The 17,618-nt window shown below is 39.4% G+C and overlaps 1 protein-coding gene across 1 annotated transcript in view; it reads right to left on the bottom strand.

Annotated features, from left to right (window-relative positions):
- Positions 1 to 17,618, bottom strand: part of NCKAP1L (NCK associated protein 1 like) — a 1,717,783-nt gene that overhangs the window by 681,337 nt on the left and 1,018,828 nt on the right. The window contains exon 25 of the mRNA XM_086964598.1: positions 1,382 to 1,464. Coding sequence (XP_086820724.1) covers positions 1,382 to 1,464 — 83 coding nt within the window. The remainder of the gene's footprint in view (positions 1 to 1,381; positions 1,465 to 17,618) is intronic.

The following is a 17,618-nucleotide window of genomic DNA, read 5'->3' as shown; positions in this document are numbered from 1 at the left end:
GTCGCAGTAAATACCAATCCCACGCAGTGAGGTATTTAGTAGGTAAAGTAAATACTTTGGGGCAGATTAATGAGGAAGTGCTGCAGCGTGGCATAGCAAACCCTTTGGCTGTGCCATGCTGTGGCACTTCCAAACCACAGGAATGCAACATATTTACAAGGATATTTCACATTCCTGTGCTCTCCCCCGAGCTACCGCGCAAACAGCTGTAATGCGCCTGCGCAGGCACCTGCCTGTGCCTGTGTCATGGGGAGATTGTTTTTGTGCAGGAAGGGCACCTTTCTGCATAAAAACTATCACTACAGGCATTTTCCTCTGTCAATCCGTGCTGTAGAATGCAGCACACATTGAAAGAGGAAAAAATAAGGATAAATGAAAACATTTCTCCTCATTGCGTCTCACTATGCCACCCTTAGGGTGGTGTAGCATTCAGACGGTTTTCTAGATTTATGATTCCTCGTAAATCTGGAAATGTGTCTTGTTCTATGGGTGTTGCGTGGGAACACCCACAGCAACACCTATGGAATGCCCCTTTCACGCAAAGTGCTGCAGGTAAAGGGGCCATATTTACAAGGACAGGAAAAGTCACGCAGGGTGGCTTTTCCTGTCCTTGTAAATATGGAGCAGAAAAATACGCCACCAGTACGTCACAAAAAGTGACGTACTAATGGCGCAGGGGGCTTGTAAATCTGCCCATTTGATTCAAATTGCTTAAGCTGATAATAGGGAATTCCATGTGGAAAGAGATTCTAATAACACCTGCATCTGCATATGTATTACAATTTTCCTTTTATGTTCCCCTATTAAATTTGGCAGGTTTGAAGTACCAACATTTTTCAGAGGGCAATTGTGGGTGTACGCACATTAGCACACAGCTCCTAATTTAATTTGGATCCCTGTAGAAACTCTTGTTTCACAACCTTCGAAATGATCCCAAAAACTCAGAATGAGGGCTCATGTCTCCCCCATTAAAGACAAAACTCACAAACTGTAAATGATCCAAGCCCTACCTGTTTCAGTGTGAACGTTATTTTAATTCGCCTCCTCTGCATTGCAAACCAGAGCACTATGCGCCAGAGCATGATCCCTGACCAGGGTTGTGGCACTCGACTGGAGAACACAAAATGCCGCTCAGCATGGGCCATATTATCAAGAAAGGGCGATACATTATCGCCGCTTTTATCGGCAGGAAACTGCCAGGTTCTGGTGTTAACCTGGGCTTCTATGGGAATTCACAAGGGCATATTATCAAGCCCATTATCGCCGCTTTAGCGGCAGTTTCCTGCCGATAAAAGCGGCGATAATGTATCGCCCTTGCATGATCATATGGCCCTAAATTCAAGTGACCCGTGCATTTAATTCGTTATACTCTTGTACGCACCTCTCGCAGTCCTTCTTGCGCCATGGCGCGGAAAGAAAGAATCACGCCAATGATGGTCATTCTCTTCATCACATTCTCTGCAGCTGTGTAGAAAAACAAAATAGCTGTATTTTATTCCAGTACTCTGGAAGCCGTTTCACAACTCTAGTCTATTAGATTGGAAATGGCTCCGTTTTGTGCATTTTCCCTCCATGTCTGAAAATAAACACAAATTTCGATGTTAAAGCGTTTTATTTCAATACCTCCAGTATCCACAATCACAGTAAGTATGCAGTAACTACCATAGGCGTGCCCTCGTCAGTCTGCAGTTCCACGCAGTCATGTTCGAACCTGTGAGCAGTAACTCGTATCAGCATTGCAGCAGCAAGACTACACAACTCCAAAAATCTAGTAGGGCATGCCAGCAATATATCAGAGATCAATAGGGTGCACGTGCGAGAATACCATGCAAGTATGGCACTGCTAGCTGCGTTACAAGGTTTGTGAGCACCGTAGGCCATTTTGCGATGCGGAAGCTGCATTTCTATTAGTTAGAAAGCCCTTTTTAATGCTTATTGAGGCAATCCAATGTTCTGTTACTGCCTTTGCGTTTTTCCAAGGTCTGGTGCCAGCAGCAAATGCACCGACCCAGAGAGTTTACGAGTTAATGTATGCGCAGTAGACAGAAAAAAGAAACATGCAGGCCATTTGTGTGTTCGTGTGGCACAAAGGACGGCATCATCAAGAATGGCCACTGCTATCTCCTTGCAATGGTATTAATGCAGTACTTGGCACAAGTCGCAATTTAGGCTTCGTAACATGTTAATTATGTCAATATTATTAGCATAATTTTGGATTTCGCGGAAGACAGCATGCGCACTTTTAAAATAATTTCACATTACGCATTTTCACTTAAAAAAAAAAGTTAGGAGGCACTTAGCTTAAAAATAAATTTAGGAAGTATCAGCAGGACACTGGTTCACCCAAAAATGTTATGCCAAGTGACATTTTCTGCTAAAACTGGCGTGCTGCCAGTATCTCAAAAAACTTTCTTTAATGCAAGGAACGTAGTGGAATAAACCGTTATGTGAGATACCTGCATAGCGCATTTCGCCATCATACAGCAATTTCGTAACAATTTCAAAGAATTTCGTGGTGTTATGAAAAAAAGTATGCAATTTCACACATACAGGTCATATTTTGCCTGCCGAGATAGTAACTTGTCTGCTTTAAGTCACATGCTTTAACTCACAAGACTGTGTCTCAGAATTGCCCCACCTCATTGACAGTACCCAATAGAGTATCCAACAAGCACTGGTATAGCCAACAGGTCTCGCCTTTGGGAGGTGTCAGTAGTTTTGCTGTATATGAGGAGTTCATAAGTTATAATTTGCAAAGTGCTCTGTAAATGAAATATAAGTACCCACCTGTAGCAGTTTACTGTTTTACGGTTGGGTAGTTGAAGGCCTATGAAAGGGAGTTTGTTTTGGCTACTACTATTATGCATTAATAACAGCAATTTTGTTTATTCACAAAGCAAATATACCTTTATTATACACACACTATTAAATACTATGGTGTAATTTCTAAATATTTTCAATACGCAGATGGAATCAAGTTTGGTGACAAACTGAAATTATATTTTATAATGACAAATTGTTATCATAACACCACGCAGGGCAAAGCTATTGGCTTTATGAAGGGGTTACTATATTAGAATATAAAGCAAGGTAATTGTTTTTGTGAAGGGGTCACTGCATTTAATAACGGTAAGAGCAGAGAAAGGGGCCCATAACGTAGAGGGGAGAGAAGAAGCGGACTGTTTTAAAAAAAATGGACAGGCTGAAAGGAAATAGGAAGAGAGGGTGTCTCACGGCGTGGAGACAGGGGGTGCATTCGAAGGAAAGACGAGGGCAGAGAAAGGGGCCCATTAAGTAGAGAGGAGAGAAGAAGCGGACTGTTAAAAGTAAACCGGACAGGCTGAAAGGAAATAGGAAGAGAGGGCGTCTCATGGCGGCGTGGAGACAGAGGGTGCATGCGAAGGTAAGAAGAGGGCAGAGAAAGGGGCCCATTACATAGAGGGGAGAGAAGAAGTGGACTGTTTAAAAAAAAATGGACAGGCTGAAAGGAAATAGGAAGAGAAGGAGTCCGACGGCGTGGAGCCAGGGGGTGCATGCGAAGGAAAGAAGAGGGCAGAGAAAGGGGCCTATTACGTAGAAGGGAGTGAAGAAGCGGACTGATTAAAAAAAACGAATAGGCTGAAAGGAAATAGGAAGAGAGCGTGTCTGACAGCGTGGAGAAAGGGGGTGCATATGAAGGAAAGAAGAGGGTAGAGACAGGGGCCCATTACGTAGAGGGGAGAGAAGAAGCGAACTGTTAAAAAAAAATGGACAGGCTGAAAGGAAATAGGAAGAGAGGGTGTCTCATGGCGTGCAGATAGGGGGTGCATGCGAAGGAAAGAAGAGGGCAGAGAAAGGGGCCCATTACGTTTAGGGGAGAGAAGAAGCGGACTGTTTAAAAAAGAATGGACAGGCTGAAAGTAAATAGGAAGAGAGGGTGTCTCATGGCGTGCAGATAGGGGGTGCATGCGAAGGAAAGAAGAGGGCAGAGAAAGGGGCCTATTGCAGGAGAGGGGAGAGAAAAAGCAGAGGTCACAGGTTTGTAAGATAAGGGAAAGCTGAGAAAAAAGAAACCCTGGGTCAATTAGTAACATGATTCAAGAATGCGAAGAATTCAGCTGGCACTGTGTGTTCGCTCCCAAGACCTATAGGCCATGGGAGTGAACATTTACAGAAAAGGCGGCACATGCACCCGTCTTTGGCCATTTGCGTACTGTCATTATTGAAAGCCACATGCAAAGGCCAATAAAATGTGAGAACCACACGCACAAGCTTTAAGAAAGTGTGGAGTGTTTCCAAGAGGCCCTCTCCTAGGGCAACGCATGCGTGCTGCGCTAGGCTCGACCTAAAAATGACTTCATTAACCCTTTTGATGCTCATGACGAGCTCAGCTCGTCATGAGGCACACTGGAGCTGTGCTTATGACGAGCTGAGCTCGTCATGATACACTGGGGATCACGGATTTCCAGCACAGGAGGGGAAAAGTCGTAGCAGCCAAGGTGTTAATACTCAGAGCAATGATTCATGATGTCTTCAGTATCTTTTTGAGCAAAATCAAATGATGTCTTTACTGACTTCACTGTTCATATCACAGCATGTCTACATTAAATACCAGAGCAGTACTCAAACATGTCGTTAGTACCATCAAAGGCAATGTGCAATCATGCATGTAATTACCTTTGGGACATTAAAAGCTTCCTGTAGAAACTTTGAGAGCCATGCCACAGACAATACTAAAAACCTTTTAGATTTCTTTTTGGCATTACTTATTATATGGTACGTGACATAATATCTGCATACATATCGAAACATGAAACTATCTGAAATTAAATATCAATATCATAAATATTGACTTTCATACTTAACCAGTAAAACCATAAACATCGAGAAAGAAATACTGTTGTTCAAATATTGATTATACCTATATTGAAAACATAAAGATTGGGAACAAAAATATTGTTACCTTTAAATAAACATGTAATATTTTTAAAAAAGTGATTCACATAATATCAACTACAATATTATCACCCACATAATTAAATAGTCATTAATAAATAACAAAAAACCCATAATTCATAAAACAATTAATGGAAATCAACTTAAACATTTTATACACATTGTTAAATTAAATATATTACAGTCAATAAAATTGTTTACATTTACCTCAATAAATTATATACCTAAAATCATACTAATAAAATTCAAAACATAATACTATTAACTTCAAACATTTAAATAACAACCAAAATAATAATAAATATATATAAATATATTTTTATTGAAAACTATTAAACCCTGTAAGATACATTAAAAATAAAACTTAAATTAGCATTTTCTATAGAAGGACATACTTGTTAAAGAAAAGTTCAAACTAAAACTAAACCCACTAATAAAATAAAAGTCTAAACAACTTTCACTAATAACATCAGGCAATCAATTAAATCAACAATATAAAAGGCACACTAATTCAAACAAGTAAATACTTAAAAAATGACAAATGCTCAAGATGAGGAAACTCTGATGGACTCTCTCACCAAAGCATTAAAGAAAAAATGTACACATTTAAAAAGCCACCAGTGATACTCCTTATGCCCGAGAAGATATCAAAACATACAAATACATGAAAATTTAATAATGCCACATAATGAAGAACTCTTCCTTTAACATGGCAAACTAAATAATAGGAATCAAATCCAAATATTCTCCACAGTAAATAACTAACTAAAACTTAGCCAATGTCAAACGTGGATAATGGGTGGGACCTTCAAAATGTGTCCAAAACCATTTTCTCTGATATACATTATACATAGTTTGGCCAATTTCAAGCACTCTGCACTTTTGAGGACTACATCCCCCCGTCATTCCTCGCGCCTGGTGGCGCAACATGTCCTGGCTTGCGCGGGAGGCGCATAAAGCAGATTCGGGCTCCCACGGCCCAGGAGCCCGTTCAACCAATTTCAAGCCCTCTTTGCTTTTGGACACTACATCCCCGTTGGTCCTCACGCCTGGTGTCGTCAACGTGTCCTGGCCCGTTCCCCCTAATTTGGTTACACCTTAAGTGATATTTTTCTGAAAACTTATTTCTATTTGTCATGGGGAAACGGAAAACTGCCATTGCTCCTAAAACAACAGACACTGCTTTAGATGGCTATCTGTAAAAGTGGTGGGGGCACTAAATAAGGAAATAGAGTTGGGTGAGAGGAGACTGTCACTAGCGCCCCTTCCTGACCTACCAGTCGCCACCATAGCTCCTGAGCATTTTCAGTTGGTAGATGTTGGAATACATCCCGGACCGAGGCTACAACACCCACTTTCACCCTCTATTATCATTGTGAGTCAGGCAAATCAACGTACCATGCATGAGGGAGAAGAAATTGCCCTGCAGCTAATTATAAAAAAAAGGGGTCCCTGAGTGTGATAGGAGGGAAGAGGAAGCAAACTGAACTGGCAGGGGTTGACCTAAAAGTGAAAGGTCAGTCACCAAGGGTTAAGCGTACAAAACAATCTCACCCTGTAGGTACTACATTTAGAACCCATAATGGTGGAGGAAAAACTGTACAGGTTGATCTGGACATATTGACTGAAAAAATCAGTAAGGTTGTTAATGACGCCCTAGAACCTATTCTTTCTCGTTTGGTTAGTATTGAAGAGCATCTTGTGTGACTTCTGCAGGACCCAAGGGATCATCTAGCATTTAAAGATCAAAAGGCGACGGACTCTTTAACCAGTCACAAAAATAAAAGTGTAACTGATAAACTTTCTAGTGCCTCCCCGGCGTCTTTGGAACCATCGAATGGACTATCTACTATAGATAGTCGGGCTATTTTGCCCGATACCAGAAATAAGTTATTTGATACAAGAGTAAGGGAAATTGGGATGGTCAGGATGGGAAAGGGGGATGGACAAGGGAGGTAGGCAGAATGGGAGAGTGCGATTAGGACCCAGCATGCTTGGGGGGGGGGGGGGAGAAACCTCATCTCCTCTCAGGGCAACAAGAAAGCTGTGCAAGCATTATAAATAAGTCTGCATATTGGTGCTCGAGGAAAATTCAGAAACACATAAACTGGCTTGAACACATTATTATGGCAAGGAAGGTGGGCTGGTTAGGCCCTACAATCAAATGCCTAGAAGGGGACTGCATTGTACTTAACTTTAACGACACAAGGTGCACGCTTTTTGCTCTGAAGTACATCAGAGACTCACCAAAAGATCTGATAAAATGCCTGCCCTCTGCGTTTTTTTCTACCATGGGACTAGTAAGAGTCAACACCTCCCAGAGTATGGGCTAAGGAGATACTTTCCCCTCCAGCCCCCTTCATTTATCCACCCCAATCGCTTTGATGCCCTTTCTGGCTTGACCGATATTGACTAACTGCCTCAATCAGGCAGTCTAGTCGATCTGAAAAGCTTAGGCTTTTGGCGCCCTGTTTTTGGGAGAGTTGTAGATATAGACGGTATTGGGAATAGACACTCAACAGTTTTATCTGGTCCCATTCTGCTAAACATCAGCAGCCCTAGCAATGATACAGTGTATTATAAAACCCTCATCTGGGACTTAATTCCGGTTTCTAATGCTATTTTCGGGGGGGGGGGGGGGTTAGTCTGGTACAGCAACCCTGCTCAGCATGCCTGCCATGCAATCACAAAACGTGGGCATGGTGAGTCATGTATATGCTACCCCCCGTTTATAATCATTTCATAAAACATTGCAGGAATACGTGCAAAATATTTCAATGAGGACTGGGTGGACTATATTAGGGGCTTTGATATTATTTGCCTCCAGGAAACATGGCATCAGACTGATATTGCGCTGGAAGGTTATTATTCTTTTGCAATCAATGCAGCACCCTGGCCATCTGGGAGGGAGAAAGGAGGCCTCTGACTTTAATCTCAGTCAAACATGGGCATATACCAACTCATGTTGTAAAGACCTCACCTTGGTATCAGCTAGTTCTCATTTCCAACTTGATTTGGGCTAAGTTATTGCTGGTAAACTGGTATTATAATATCTTTGACTAGATTAGCAGTCATGTGTTTGAGGACCTACATGTGCTGATTAATAACATTGCGGGGAGGTGGCAGCCCTTATGTATCCTTTGGGAGGGGGATTTTATTTGTACCATTTGTTCTTTTAGCGGCAGTGGAGCCTGTGGGCTGCTGGATACAGAGGGTCATCCACAGTCACATTTTATCCATACTCCGCAGGGTAAGGCCTTGAGCTCTATTATTATTGACAATGATCTAGGCCTTATTAGCACTAATAATTTGGTCTGCAGCTGCTTACTCCAGTGTCCCACCTATGTTGGTGGAAGCAGAGAAAGCACAATTGACTTTATGTTTATCGCTAGGAAGTATTCCCCGCTTGTTGATGACTTTGAGGTAGCATCAAATATTGTAAGTGACCATAACCCTTTAACTGCTCTCTTCACTACAATAGCTAGGATTGAGAAAGGTGATGGATGCCCTATTAATTTTATTCAAAATAAAGAAATGAGATTAAGCTGGGGTAAAGTTGATCCCATCCAATTTGAAGCAAAAACTGTCACGTCAAATTTAAACCTCATTATGAGTGGTCTCCATGCTGACTCTCCCCCTGACAAGGTTGTTCATGACTTTGAACTGATCTATGAAGATGTGGCAGAAGACTTGACCAGATCACTTCGAAGAAGGGAATTCCACGAGGTGCGATGGTTTAATGCTGAGTGCTCCAGATTGCATAACAATCTTAAATAGCCCTCCACGCCAACCCTCTTGACAGAACACAAATTAAAAATGAAAGGCAGGCCTATAAGTGCACTATTAAACTAAGACAAGATGAATTGAGGAGTTTGGCTTGGGAGACCTGGAGAGTGCCAGTGCTCTGAAAGACTTAAAGAGTTTCTGGGACATAATTAATCACCCCCTATTTAAGAACAAGCCTAAACCATTGGAATCACTGATCCTGGGGGCAACTTGGGAATCCCACTTCTCATCTATATTTAATCCCAAAAACGCCTCAATAATGGAAGGAAGTGGGGAACCGGTATTTGATCTAACCTTGGCCTCACAATTAAGTTAATCAATTACAGTGGCAGAGATTGAGGAGGAGCTGGTGAGGGGAATTAGCATGAAAGCCCCTGGCCCTGGTGGGGTCCCTCTGGATTTATTTAAAAGAAACCCCAAATCATGGCCACCCTTGCTTACTAATGTTTCCAGAGCTGTAGTGATTGCCCCATTCCATCAACCTGAAGGAGGCAATTGTGGTTCCAGTATATAAGAAAGGTAACAGGAGTGTTATAAGCCAATCTCATTAATCGTCGCCACTGCTAAGGTACTTGGGAGGGTTATCCCTGTGCGTCTTAAGTCCTGGGCGAACAGTACAGGGATTGTGTCCAGATTAAAACATGGTTTTAGAAGGGGGATGGGTACCACAGAACAGTGCCTCAATGTGTCCTTCATTATGGGCAAGTACATGAAGGACAGGAGGGGTTCCATCAATCTGGCTTTCATGGACTTCGACACAGTCAATTGGGACAAATTGGGAGAACTGAACTGATGGAGCAAATGGGTTTTGAAGAAGCTCTTGTATCCCTCCTGCGTAGGCTTCATAGCTCTACAACGGTTGCCATACGATACGGTCCTGGGGGAGAATACAGGGCCCATTGTCTCCACAGAAGGTGTCCGGCAGGGTTGCATTTTAGCTCCATTCCTCTTTGTATTGTATACAAATGGTTTAGATGCTTTTTTAATAGAGAAGAAATGTGATTTTCCAAAAATTGGAGGAAACCCGATTACATTGTTATCTTATAAAGACAATACGGTTTTAATGGCTCTGACAGCCAACAGCCTCCAAAATTCACGTAATGATTTTACTGATTTTATGGCCTCATTCAACTTAAAAGTAAATTTCATTAAATGTTATGTCATGGTGTGTAACCCGAAAGTTATGAAAACAAGAAAATTTGAGGTTAGGGGCAAGACCATTAACAAGTTGAAAATGTTTACATATTTAGGGAATATTTATAATGATACTTTGAATTGGGACCACCTTATTACAACAGGGTGCAACATACTAGGCGGGTTGTGGGGGGGTTATTTTGCTTTGCCCGCAAGCTAGGCCATAAACTGGTGACAGAACTGGTTACCCTCTACAAAGCTAAATATCTGCCTGTGGCCTCCTATGGAGCGGGAGTCTGGGGCTACTACAAAACCCGACAACCACAGGTCCAGGAAAATAAATTTATTAAGAGATTATTGTTTGCCCCAAATAGTGCCACTACACCTTTTTGACACTAGGAGCTAGGGTTGGCCTATCTTGAAGATCGAATTGATATCACCCCATTGCTCCTATGGGCCAAGATTTGGTTATCTGAGGATCTAATGTTCTCAAGGGACGTTATCAAAGATTGTACCAACTTGGATGGTGCCTTGTCTATTCCCTGGCTCAGTTTTGTGAAGGACAAGGAGTTAGGTTTGGGCCACTATTATGACTATCCTGCACGTATCGATACAAATGTGAAAGATGTTATAAAAGAGGCCTTCTATGCTAGGAGACACCTGCGCCATGCACAAATGGCAGTATCAGGTCCCCCGTGTTTATTTCCCGTAGAACAGAAATTTTATCTAACTTTTCCCACTAACGTTCAAACTCGATTTTACTAAAGTTCATACTGTTAATTTGGCAGCTCATAGCACGTAGGACTTTATTTTGTTTTGTCCCCTTGATAAAGAGCTGAGGGGGACACCTTTAACCCCACTTTTGAAGGAAATACGGCCATGTACTTACATTGGCGCTTTTAATTTCTTACAGTCTTTGTCTACTTCAACTATCTGCATTGCTGTTTCGATTTATATTAGAGCTGCAATGTCTATAAGAAAATTATATGAGCTATTATAACGTAGTAAAATCTGTGTATCACTTTAATAAAAATTAATTACATGGATGAAGATTGTATGGGTGATATTAGAGATGGACGTTTGGGGTAATCAGTGTTAGGGTTTATATTTCTTCTCAACACTGCTTGAATGCCATTTATTATCTGCTTTTATTGTTTGTTTTTATTCATGCCTCTGTAACCATGATATGAACATTTATTTTAGCAATGTATTTTTGTGAAAATTTTATGGTTCATGGAACCAAATAAAGTTATTTTCATTGATTGATTGAATGAATATCAAAATGCAAATATCCCTTTTATAGATGCCCTACTACCAAATAAACAAAGCAACTCTTACTACAACCTCTTTAACCATATTAAAAATAACACAAATAACTACAATCCCCACAACATAACCATAGACATTGATCAAGCCATGATTCAAACTATTTTAAAAGTTTACCTCCCCAAAGCCATACAAGGCAGTTACTATAATTTAAGTCAAAGCATATGGGGACATCTCCAAAAATCTGCATTGGGGATATAGACTATTCAACATACAGCCAATCAGCATTTGAAATAAAAATAAATATACAAATATGATAGCACTAGCCTGTCACACAGGTAGCCAACCATTACAATTTACTAATCAAAAGTTTTTTCTACCAACAAAATGAAGACAAATTAAGTTATTCCAAAGTTACTTAGTTTGGCAGACTGAATCTCTTGGGACACTGACACTAACCAAAATACTAAATACCATGGTGAAATGTTTATGACAGCGCCTTGGCACAGGTAGCAAAAACAAACAACACAATGGAAGGATGGTACACTGCCTTCCAAACTGATCTAGGCAGATCCAACTTATACTCTATAAAATTATAGAAGCATTACAAAAAGTGCAAGCCTACCAACAACTACGAGTGAAGCCATCTGTTAGCCAAATTGCCCTTAATCTTAGCAAACAAACTAAAAGGATGTGCAACATGCTACAGTGTGAAGTCAAAATCTTCATAAATAACAAAGGAGTAGATTACTTATAAGTAATAGCCAAAAGCATATATAAAAATACATAATAACCTACCAAAGTCCAATTAATTATCATAAAATGTAAACCAAGCTAACAAATAATATTTTTTATAAGTAATAAACATAATATGTTATTACATTAGTCAAAAAGTTAAATATAATTGCAAAATTATTGAAGACAGATAATAAAATATTAAATACATTATTTAATTAAAAAATGTAAACATCACCAACAAAAATCTTACAACAAACTCAATTGTCACATACATTATTTACATAGCATAAACCAAACAGTTCTAAATACCGGTCACATAATATTTACCCAAACAATATAATGTCACCACATTTCCTGCCCAAAAGAAATTAAATAAATAAAACTTCCTGTCTGTAGCTGCTGTCTGTATCCACATAATCAAAAATAGTAATCCACCAAAACGGGAAACACATTGTTCAAAAAGCCCCCTAAAAATGCAAACACAAAATAAATCCAATACAAGTCCATCAAACATATCCAAAGTATCTAGGAACCATAAAACACCCCAAAAAGTATTGGAAAAAAAATAAATGCTCTAAGAAAGTCAACAGAAACGAAATCAAATTAAAAGCATTTGTTTGTTGTAAACTAAAATTGATTTAAAAAAAAATAAAAGGAAACTCTCAATGCCCATAGGGCACGTTCTTAGACAAAAACCTGTAAAGTACAAAAACTCACCTGCAAAACAAAATACACTCCCCAAAATACATATACATCACACTTAACCATCAAAATATAAATAACATAACACAATTAAAAAAATTATAATACTACATTCCAAAAATTAGTGTATGAAAACTTAAAACTAAAACAAGTGAAAAGCACTAGTATTAACACATCTAAAAATACCAAAAACCCACAAACAACAATAACATGAAGATCATCCTCCTTACCCCCGACTCTCAAAACCCTTAAACAAATCCTTAAATAAGGACTTACCTCTTCCGATGAAGAGCAGCACCTTACCGCAAACGAGTTCCAGGAAATTAGATTAAAAATAACCCAAACAGATTACAAAATAGAACCGAGCAGTAAAAATAATGGCTGCTAATTGAAACTCAAAAAAAGACTATCGCCCTATAGAAATGAATTAGAAATAATGTAAAAATGTGGAATAAATGTATGAAAAATGTAAAAAGTATTAAAAATGTAAAACATGTCAAAAAAGTTTGTTTATAAATGTTACAATATTGTAAAGTATACATTTAATAATAGTATTAAGTATATACAATTATTTAATAAATAATAAAAAACATTTTAAAATAATGTTAAAACATGTATATACAACAATGTAATAAATGTTTAAAAAACACTATTATAAAATGGAAGATAAAAGTGGAAAATAAGCAACATGCAATAGTGTTTAAACATAATGTAATTAAAAAAAGATTTTTTAAATTTATTTCAGTATATATAAAAGTTTATTTTTAAGGTAATATATATAACTTTTTGTTTAAAAATGTAAAATTATACCATAAATAAACTTTATAAACATAAATAAAAGGAGAAAAATGTGTAACATGTTTTTATCTATAATAATTTAATTAACCTGTTAACCGCGGTGGTAATTCCGCCGCGGTGTGGGCGTTCTCTTGCGCGGTCGGGGTCATGTCGGCCGTTGGACTTGCGCAGCACTACGAAGGTAGTGCTCGCGATGGCCAACAGCCGACGGCAGCAGGGAAGGGGTTAATTATAATATTGTCTAGAAACATAGAAATAACATATTTTTTATTATAACTCTAAACATACACCCTATTAACAAAATAACACACTATTTCTACTACATAGAAATACAATTAAAATAAGGAATTTCAAACTGAAATTATTACATTAAATATTCACACTACACCATAACCCATTTAAATAAATACGTGTTGGACACTAAACGGGAGACTGTCAGAATTCTGCCATTATGCTACTTGATGTCACTCACAGGGGCCCTTTACGAGCCTGCCTTTACATCAGTATAGGTCAATATAAACATCAATACTTACCATAAATAGTTTTGCTTCACCTTTTAGTCCAGGTTTCCATACCATTTCCCAGTTGAATTATAGTAATTGTAGTTTCCTCAGTCTTCAGATCCTTTCTAGAAGATGTCCTGGTGGTGGCTTCCTGTTCACTAGCTTGATTCTTGGATTATACTGTTATTCTGACCTTTTTGTATTTGCCTTCCAGACCCTTTCTATGTTTGCTCCAATTTATGCTCTGTTGCGGCTTTCCTATTCCCCTTGTCTTACCTTCTCGAGGTCTCAGCTCAGCCTTTACTTCATTGGTGGTTCCCTGATTCCCTGCACCTGGTTCCTTCCTTGCACCTGGCTCTCTTGGCTCTCTCCCTGCACATGTGTTCCTCCATTGAGCCTTCAGCTATTTCAGCCCTGTGACCACAGAGTGCAGCGGCTTGCAACTGACTTCTGTTAAGTGTCATTGTGATCTATTGTGTTCTGGCTGCTGTTATCACACGCTTGTTCTTTGATTCTGTTTCCTTTTTTCCATGTACCCATTTTCCTGTTTTTAGCTATTTGTAGTATCTGTTTCTGTCCCATGTTTTCCTCCATCTCTCTTCCTGTGTTGGCCATAGTTCATAGTCTACTGTCTGCACTCTTTTTTATCTGCCCTGTTAAATGCAGACTCATTGGCTTGTGTTCTGTGTTCCTGTTTGTCTGCAGAATTCTATTTTGCCATTTGAGTGCAGATCTTTCCTAGTCTTGTTCTCAGAATTTCAGTCCTGTTCCTGACCCTATTCAGTCCTGATTTTGCCTGAGCCCAGTTTCTGTTTTGGTGTTCCTTGATCTGTTTCCTGTTGGTCTGTGTTCTACTATTATCCTGATTTACATTGCTTCCAAGGATGCCAGTTAGATTCCATGGCTTGTGCCTTTTGCACAGAGAACCACCCAGTGCTCCTTCTCCATAGGAGCTGCACGGTGTCTCCCAGAGCTCTGTGAGATTAATCTGCTTCTTTCATTAGTATAAGATCTGTTCACCTCACAGAGAGAGCATTTCTATGGATCTAAAAAGGAAAAAAACAAAGGTGGTGCATTTAGTCGGCCAAGACCTAAAAGAAAATTCAAGTGGTTCGCCAATTGTAAAGAAATAGAGGAAGTTGGTAGCTATAAGTATCTGGGTATCAATTTAGGGCGCATCATGTCTTTCAAAGATCAAAAAAGTGCAATGAGAGCAAAAGCCCAAACTTGAATTTTTGCCTATAAACAGCTCCAATTAAAATTGAGTTGCCCATCTTGCAGTCGTCTTTTAAAAACAATGGCAGCGCAATTACTTCCTGCATTGGCTTACGGACTTGAAATATGGCATGTCGGGAATCCGGAATTTTAAACGAAATACAAACAAAAGTGTACAAAGCCGTCTTTTCTTCTCCCAAGAGCAGTGTCATCAGCACAGATTCGCCTGGAATTTGGACTCCAAAATCATAAATTCCAGAGGCAATCTGTCTTTGTGAAATTATGTTGAAAATTTCGCTCTTCGGAACACGGCACCCTGAATAATCTATGCTGGTCAGTAATAAAGGCCCAGTTTGATGAAAAAATCCCGTGTTCATGGGGTGAATACCTAAGAATAGCTCTCGAAGAACTGGGCATTCAAGAGGCATGGGAGAGCAAGATGGAGAGGGTGGCGTTCAACAAAGTGTGCAACGGCTCCGCAAAACAATTATCTTTTTTAGAAGACAAAAACACAATGGTAAAAAGGCGACATTCCTGGACAGTGATAAATTCATATGTAAATTTAAAACCTCAAGACTATCTAGCAGCTCATTTTAATTTATTCCTGAAAAAGAAGTTTATGCTGTATTGGTTTGGGGGATACGCAACAAAGGATTTGCAACCAAGTTGGAAAGGGATATACGATAATGAAACTTGCAGATTATGTGGATATCACAAGGAGTCCCTTTGTCACATGATGTGTGTCTGTCCAGCAGTTGGTGAAGCAAGAAAAATGCCTTAAAAACCATCTTAACAGAACTTAATATACATACCTGCAGGCAGACAGTTACCTGTTGGGCAGGGGGGTCATCAAATATTATAATCTGCCGAGGGGTAAAGCTTTTAAACATGATTAACTCACTTTTTAAAAAAGCGGACATTGAATCAGGAAATACGGTTACTAATGAATTGTAAAATCTCATATTTATCCAGACACCATGATGCACTTTATCGTGAATACGGTTACTAGATGAGTGGAATAATTTTTTCCTTTTGTATTTATTAAGATTTAATAATATATATTTTAATGGGAAATTGTCTTTTAACATACCTTGTAGTACATTTTAAAGTGTTACATTTTATGGTTGTAAAAAAACAAATAAAGATTTTCTTCTTCTATGGAGCAGACAAGCTTTAATTTATGATAGTTTGTTTATCATTTCCCTGCTTTACCTTCCTGTTGTTAGCACTTGTGTTTTCCCTGCAGACTTCTGTTGCTCAGGAACAGAACTATGATTGGGACCGTAGAACATCAGCATGGAGGGACTGAGTCACCATACCAACTTAGTGTCCACTAGCCGGAGTTCGATTAGCAATAGTGCTTCACTTGCCCTCCCAACTTTTGCAGAGAAACAAGTGAATTAGCACCTCATAACACAACACTCCCAACCCTCTCAGGGATCGCAGTAGCAAGACACACCCCTTTGCTCTCTTATTCATACTTATCCACAATAAGATAAACAAGAGTCACAAAGGAAGTTCATAATATTAATTTAAATGATCGTGCTCTAAGATGCAGAATTTGCGCGAATATTAGAAAACAAATGTATACCAAAAATATCATTAGCAAGGTTAGCAAACCATATAATCTTAAAACGCCTTGTCAAGTTATAAGACAGATTAGACTCAATCCTCACCTTCCTACTCAAGCAAAATGATTATATATAAAAGATCTCTGGGATTAGTGGTAGACTCTGTTCCTTAGCATAAATAGATGGATGTTCTACATCTCAGCTGATGCAGTAATCTTGCTTTAGGACCTTCGCTCAGAGTGTGTTTTTAGAACTCCTGTCCTCAGTCATATGGCAAGACATGTTTGCTCACAAACAGCAGCTGCAGTCTCATGCCACATCTAAGTGCTAGTACCTGACCAGAGAGAATAACAGGGGCAGTGTTGTTTGACCTGTCTATGGTGTTCAGACTACCTCCCAGGAAAAGAACAGAACACAGAAACATATGCAGGTTCTGTGTGAAAATACAATTTGGCACAAAAGCGAATGTGTTTATGTAGCAATAACTGCAAAAGAAAAGTGGCCCATGGCGTGCATAATCAGGCCAACATAGGGAAAACGACAGTGGGACATGCCAGAAACACACAACGCCCTCCCTTTGGGCAGTATAATAGCACAATATAAAATAATGAATGATATAAATGTAATTAGAAGGTAAACAAACTAAAAGCACAACTTGAAAATAAGATCCATTGTGCCACTCGCCAATTCAAAAGTTAAGGACTCCATAAAGGAGTCTGACTCTGCAGATGATTGGTCAACAGCGTAAGTCATGAGCACCAAAGAACATACATGATCCTCAGTTTCAGCCGATGCTGAGAAGGTTACAGAGAAACTGGCATCTGTGTTAGTAGAGCCTTTATCTTTTAATACCTGTGCCAACGCACATGTTTCCTCGAAGGTGGGTGATTCAAACTTTACATTGTGGAGAAGTCGCAAACCTAAAGGACAGTCGTGAAAATGGGTTGTTATAATACTCATAAGCAGTCCA

The sequence above is a fragment of the Lissotriton vulgaris genome, chromosome 1_1 (genome assembly GCF_964263255.1).
Source record: "Lissotriton vulgaris chromosome 1_1, aLisVul1.2, whole genome shotgun sequence".
Classification (NCBI taxonomy): domain Eukaryota; kingdom Metazoa; phylum Chordata; class Amphibia; order Caudata; family Salamandridae; genus Lissotriton; species Lissotriton vulgaris.
Note: the sequence above shows the minus strand (reverse complement) of the source record. Positions and strands in the feature narration are given on the sequence as shown.